We start from the raw sequence: 6,878 nt of genomic DNA, 5'->3' as shown, positions 1-6,878 counted from the left end.
TAGTCCGTTTCCTCGTATTAGTTAAAGGGCAGGTCTACCACATCCAATATGGCGGACGCGCTGACGTATCGCTGCCACGGGCCAGCCCACTCAACGAGGGGTCTACGTATTCATGTCTATGGGTGGTACACTTCAGCGATATTCATGGGACGCTTTTCTTTTGAAAGCGACGCACCGGAACCCGCGCCCAGCTGGCGATGCTGGGGCTCGTGCCAGCTCTCTTCTGATTGAATTCTCCGCACGCGCTCAGGTCCTGGCTCGTCTCGGATGTTGAGCTGGATTAGAGCTCGGCAAGGGATCAGCCACGCTTTGTTTCCAGCTCTCCACGAGAGCAGCAGGTTTTGTTATCACGTTTCAGTCCCGCTCCCTGCCTGAAATTCTGCAGTTTGCTGTTTTTCTTTTCCCGAGAGGAGGGGTGTCAGAGAGGCCCACCGGCTCACTGCAACAGGTCGAACAGGGGCAAAATAACATGAGAACTAGGATAATATAAGACATGTGAGCACGTGTGACCGGAGCAGGTTGGGAGAAGAGACGCGAGGAGGAGGAGGAGGAGGAGGAAGAGGAAGAGGAGACTGGCTCAACAGTTTCATCTGCAGTCTGGATGCGACAGGACGAAGACCTGCCAACATGATGCCGGTGAGTTCAACACCACATTCTGCTGCTTTTATTCAACTCCAGGGAGGGACACAAGAAGAAAACTAACCTGCGAGCTTTATTAGTGTTATGCTTGGTTTATCTGATGAAGAAGTTGATTTGGTTTTGATGGAGTTTACATTCTGCAGTGCTACAGATGTAGTCTTTCAGTGCTGTAACAACTTCAGACTCACCCTGGAAGAACATAGATAATAGGCTGTGTCACCTAAAATGCTGTGTTAAGCTTTCACTTACTGTATCTACAGCTCTACCTGCCTATTTTTATGGGTTGGATCATTATTTTTGCAGGTGATTCTAAGAGGATGGATGTAGGGTGGACACAGAATATTTTCACTCTTTTTGACTTCCTCAAAAGTCTCATCTAATATTTGCATGTATCTGTAATCTAGCACAGAGCAATTACACCTATTTTGGCTTCAAAACACCTCAGACTGAAATGAATAAAACAATAGTTAAAAGCAAGGGTGTAAATCCCATCCCATTATTGGGGGGGGGGGGGGGGGAAAAAAAAAAAAAAATTTTTAAAAAAAATTTTGGGGGGGTCGGCAAAGTTACAGTAAAATGTAATGCAAAATGTACAGAGGGAAGCTTATCCGAACTGCATGCATATACTATACAGAATAATCAGTTATAATATCGATTTAAATGGCATGTACTTAGTAGTCTTATTAGTAATATTAATCAGTACAATAGTGTCAGTGATTTTCTTACGAATTAAAGCATTTATTAAAAATATAACCCCCCCCCCGTTTCAAACTCTTAGGGAGCTAAATATGATCGAGATATTTGCCAGCTTGCTGCGACTAAAATGCTGGAATCTGATAAACTGCTGTGTTACACCACGTAAATCAAAATTAGCTATTGACCCTCTGGGGTCTAGGGTGAAACTTGACGTTTTTGGACTATTTTAAATTTCCTTCATATTTCACCCTTAAAGTGGTTTAACCTGCCATGTTTGGAGTCATTTTTTTCAGCAAAACCTCCCAAGTGTGAATTTCAAGTAATATTTTACTTTTGACCTACTGTATTAACACAACAGACCTAAAATCACACAAAAAAGATAAAATCTGAGTGGAAAATTCTTAGTTTTTGTTACTGTAAAAACCACAAACATACTTAATGAAATGTTTTTACAACTTAGAATGCAAATATAATCAGTAATATTCATAAACACATGAACAAATTGAGCAAACAACAAAGTTATATACACTTTCTCCATTAAAATGTTGACAATTTCTTAGGCGTTTTTTAGACAAAACAATCAGGAGTTCTAATAAATTGCCATAAATCCTTTCTGCCACTCATATAAACAGTTTCTGTCCAAAACAAGGCAGAGGGACACATCACATTCTTAGTTTTGGTCCCCTTCTATGTCCTGTTCATGCAGGATAATTCAGGTAAATGTTATAAAATATATCCTGATGCATGCTCAAAATATGCTTCCAAATCATTTGATTTGAATGTCTCTTGTTATCATTTTGGCTTGAAGGGAGGCAGAGAAAACGTGTTCTGTTTCCAGTAATCCTGCTCTAAAAAAAATAATCGATAACCTAGTTCATCAACAAAGTCCTCACTGTCTGTCCCAGACTATTATTATTATTATTATTATTATTATTATTATTATTATTATCTAAATCTCTGCCACTGAGCTTCTCCTTCCGTGAATAATTTATCGTAACTTTGATTTTCCTTGGCCTATCAAGAAAATTTAAAAACTGTTGTATAGCTTGAATTCTGGCCTTTGAGACAAATTAAAACAAAGTCTCTAAGAGGGCGGATCTTTCCCGCTAGAGCGTTTTAAATCGGTCATGTGACTTTGAAATGCTGGACTCAGAAGAGTTAAGATAGCCATGTTATACCAAGTAAATAAAAATAGCTTCATAGCTAGTTTATCATGACTTAACCGAAGTAATGAGAAAAATACTAGAGTCTGATTCTCTTTGCTAATGTGTTTCATCCTACTCAGAAATAGGAGCAAATAAAATGTCTCACACCTATTTTTTAAGTAGCTACTTACTGGAAGTTAGTACTTTGTGCAGCAGTGAGTGAAACACAGTTCGCTTCCCACCTCAAGCGGCTCAGCCAGAGCCTGTGTCCTGGTGCTGCTGTTGCTCCTCCTACACATTGGACTAAACCATTTGCCAACAGGGAAGGGGGGAGGCGAAAAAATCCTTTTTTTTTTCTTAGATTAATGGCGGATTTCTCTATTTTTTTGCCATTTTATAATTATATTGTTTAAATACACAGTTTCCTTCATTTAATTATTGGGGGGGACAAATCTACACTTCCCCAAGATTGGGGGGAAGTGGATTTATGCCTATGGCTAGAAGGTAAATTTAGCTTCTGTTATCCTAAAATTTGGACAGCAGATGCTAACGCTAAAATTAGAAAAACAGGGTCTAAAATGAGCAAAACTAGAGGTAAAAGCAGCAAAACAGTAGCTAAAATCAGCAGACGTAAATTGGCAAAACTAATGGTGCTAATAGTGTAATTAACAAAACATACAGTGAAGCTAAAATGAGTAAAACAGATGCTGAAATCACCAAATCTAAAATTAGATAAACTAAATGAATAGTAGCTACAAGGAGTAAAATGCTAGCTAAAAGTAGCAGAATGATATCTAATAGCTAAAAGTGGCTCAATGGTAGCTAAATGTAGCATAAAAAGATAAAAACAGAGCAAGTACATTAAGGCAGATTTAAAAAGCACTGTTATGAGGAATTGAATAGATCTCATTGTATTTTTATGGGGAATTTGATTTCAAATAAAGTTAAACTTTCAAAAGTATAAAAGTTACAAAAACACTGTTTTCAATTGAGGTGATTGTTTTGATATAATAATGATTAAAATAGCATGCAGAAGTAGTTCGATTGCAAGAAACTTACTAAAAAGAAACTATAAATAGGAAATCAATAGTATGAATGCTAACTCAGCATTCATACAATAATTAGTTTAATCATCTTCATTTGCCTCACTTGTCACTAGATGTGAGATAAATTAAAGAATATTTAATTACACTTTCAAGATACCCCTTTTAGTACCACTGATGAAGTTTAACATGATAAACTCTCATATAGGTAATGTTCTTCTATAGCAGACCTACTCTTATTACATTAATCATAAACAGAATCATAATCTAAGAAAAAATGATTTTAAAAGGGCTTACACTGTTTCTAGTTGTTCAGAGAATAAATATAATTCTTTGTTGCTCCTCTGAAGGAAATCTGGATATTGTATGAGGTCATTATTCAGTAGAATCATGATTTGGCAATGTAATGTTTAGTGTTATGTTTACAAAAAAGTTTAACATGAAACAGTGTGAGTGCATTTGTATTCATCCCCTTTACTCTGACACCCTACATAAAATCCAGAGTTAAAAAAAACAGAGTTCACCTGTGGGTAATTTAATCTCAGTATAGATCCAGCTGTTCTGTGAGCCTCAGAGATTTGTTACAGAACATTAGTCATCAAACAGCATCATGAAGACTAAGGAACACACCAGACAGGTCAGAAATGAAGTTGTTGAGAAGTTTAAAGCAGGGTTAGGTTATAAAACCAAAACCTAAGCTTTGAACATCTCACAAAGCTACCAAACCTACCAAGACATGATTGTTCACCTAAACCACTCGTGTCAAACTCCATTACTCAGGGGCGCTCTCCTGCATGTTTTAGATGTGTCCTTTCTTTACAACACTTGCTTTAAATGAATGACTTCTGCTTCTGCTTCTGGAGAACTTGATGATTTGGTGAGCAGGTGATTAAAACCATTTGAATCAGGTGTGTTAGAGCAGAAAAACTCCCAGGACAGCAGCGCTTGAGGCCTGGAGTCTGGCACCCCTGACCTAAACTGACAGGCCGAGCAAGGAGAGCATTATTCTGAGAAGCAGCCAAGAAGCATCATGGTAACTCTGGAGGAGCTGCAGAGATCCACAACTCAGGTGAGACTATCTGTCCAAAGGACAACTATTAGTCATGTGGGACACAGCAAACATGTGGAAGAAGGAGTTCTGCTCAGATCCAAATATAATTAAACTTTTTGGCTTCAATGCAAAATGCTAATGGTGACAAAAAACTAACACTACACATTGCCCTGAACACACTATCCCCACTGTGAAACATGGTGGTGGCAGCATCATGTTGTGGGGATGCTTCTCTTCAACATGGAGGCTGCTCAGAGTTGATGGGAAGATAGATGGAGCTAATACAGAACAATCCTGGAAAATGAGGCTAAAAACACTTGAGACTGGGGTCGAGGCTAGAATGGCCTAGTCAAAGTCCAGACTTTAATCCAACTAAGAATCTGTGGCAAAACTTAAAAACTGCTGTTCACAGATGCTCTGCGTAAAAATCTGACTGAATTGAAGCTATTTTACAAAGAAGAATGGGCAAAAACCTCAGTCTGTAGATGTTCAAAGCTGGTAGAGACAAACCCTGAAAGGTGGTTCTACAAAGAGACTTAAGAAGGCTGAATACAACTGCACACCACAGTTTTTAGATTTTTATTTGTAATAAAACAAATTAAAACCATGTATCATTTTTGTTCTATTTCACAATTATGAACCCTCTTTGTGTTGGTCTATCACATAAAATCCCACTGAAATACTTAAAGTTTGTGGTTGTAACATGACAAAATACACATACACTGTATCCTAATTTCTTCTTTTTAGTCTGTAAAACAAAGGAGGTGTTTACGTGCTTCACCTTACGATGGCTGCTAAAAGGTTATACTTATTGTTTCTTAACATATTACATCAAAGTGCTGACCCGGTTTGAGTCTGGGCTTTTGTCATGCTAATTTATGAGATTTTTGTGGAACTCAGTTTGTTCCCTTTTTCCTGTATTTGGATGTAAAAGGAACTAGATAGGAGACTTTTTGAGGAAAAGAGCTTATTAATGAGGAAGTAATGAGCCAAACTTCTCCTTTCAGCACTACCATTCACAGACCTTATTTTTCTTCTTTAAAATATTCTGCATTGTGATATTTCCAGCTTAGAGTTGTCTGTTCCACATCCTGTAACTTCAGGAACAAATGATCCAGATAAGATAGCAAAATTATGCTGAAATGTTTCACACTTGCTTTTGTTAAAAGCCTGCACACTCTCATCATTGTACTATGTCTTTACACTCAGTGGAGCGCATTGTGCTGCTTGGTAACTGTTGCCACAGTGACCACACACACACACACACACACACACACACACACACACACACACATGCATAGTCTCACACTGCTCAAGGTCATGTGGGAAGACTATTATTTTAGTATTCCTCAGGTGATAAGTGACTAAACCTTCGTGTTAATTTCCGCTTTCAACCCGCTGATGACGTTCAAACCTCAAAGGTGACAATAGAACCACAGACTTTCCTTCAATCCAGTCTCGATTCTCCTGTTTAAACTGGTCTATTGGCAGCAGCAGTTTTAACGGCACAGCAGAACACAGAAAGCACGTTTCTGTTTGGCTTTGGTTTAGTTTACATGAGGTCTGCTGTGTGTTCTTGAGTCTTATCTAAAATAACAAAATCCAGTCTTTTTGGATGGTATCTAGTACTTCCTATTTATTCTTCGTTAGGACTTCTAATTCTATTCACTCTATTATTTGTCTTTCAAGTGTTGTTTCTATGTAACTATTCTTTTTCCGGAGCTACTGTACTGTACTGAACCCAATTTCCCCCTGGGATTAATAAAGTATTCTGATTTTCTCCTGGTAGAGTACAACACGTTAAAAAGAGGTCCCAGCCAAAGGTTAATAACCACATGCCCGTCAGTAAAGAGCAGTGACCTGCTGGGATTTCGGTCCAGGTAGCTCCAAAAGTTAATTTTCTGCCCCAGTGTTTTTATTTTTGATTGACTGTGGTTATTTTATAATACGCCTACTGTGAAAGTGTTGAAAGAAAAGAATTGGTTCTTTATCAATTTGATAGATTTGACTTTATGTTCTGTAGCAGCAGTGAACAGTTTGTGAGTTTTACTGACATAGATGATGTCTCAGACAGAAGTTTATTTGGTTAAATACCCACATGTTTAAACTAAATTTGAAACTGTGGTCCACAGGGCTCAGCTGTCTACTTTTATGTTAGAATTTAAGTTTTGGTTATTTTAAAAACTCTGCTCCTAAAGCCTAGAATCTTTTGGATACAAAGCTGGATATTTTAATCTTAGAGTTTTGTGGCCCTTTTTCACGGGCTGGTCTTGGCCCTACTCGGCTCAGCATGGCTCGACTTTT

The 6,878-nt window shown here is 38.0% G+C and overlaps 1 protein-coding gene across 5 annotated transcripts in view; it reads left to right on the top strand.

The window, feature by feature from the left end:
• Positions 1-6,878, top strand: part of LOC108249788 (apoptosis-stimulating of p53 protein 2) — a 54,724-nt gene that overhangs the window by 1,283 nt on the left and 46,563 nt on the right. Inside the window, exon 1 of one of the 5 annotated variants that reach the window (XM_037976046.1) lies at positions 121-636. The exons of 1 other annotated variant lie outside the window; for it this stretch is intronic. In XM_037976046.1, coding sequence (XP_037831974.1) covers positions 628-636 — 9 coding nt within the window. In that variant the 5' untranslated portion in view covers positions 121-627. Of the gene's footprint in view, positions 1-120; positions 637-4,443; positions 4,593-6,878 lie in introns of those variants that run through there. 3 more of the 5 variants (XM_037976051.1, XM_037976045.1, XM_037976050.1) reach the window with 3 other exon arrangements.

This window comes from Kryptolebias marmoratus, linkage group LG6 (genome assembly GCF_001649575.2).
Source record: "Kryptolebias marmoratus isolate JLee-2015 linkage group LG6, ASM164957v2, whole genome shotgun sequence".
Lineage (NCBI taxonomy): Eukaryota > Metazoa > Chordata > Actinopteri > Cyprinodontiformes > Rivulidae > Kryptolebias > Kryptolebias marmoratus.
The sequence above is the reverse complement of the archived record's forward strand: the minus strand, read 5'-3'. Positions and strand labels throughout refer to the sequence as shown.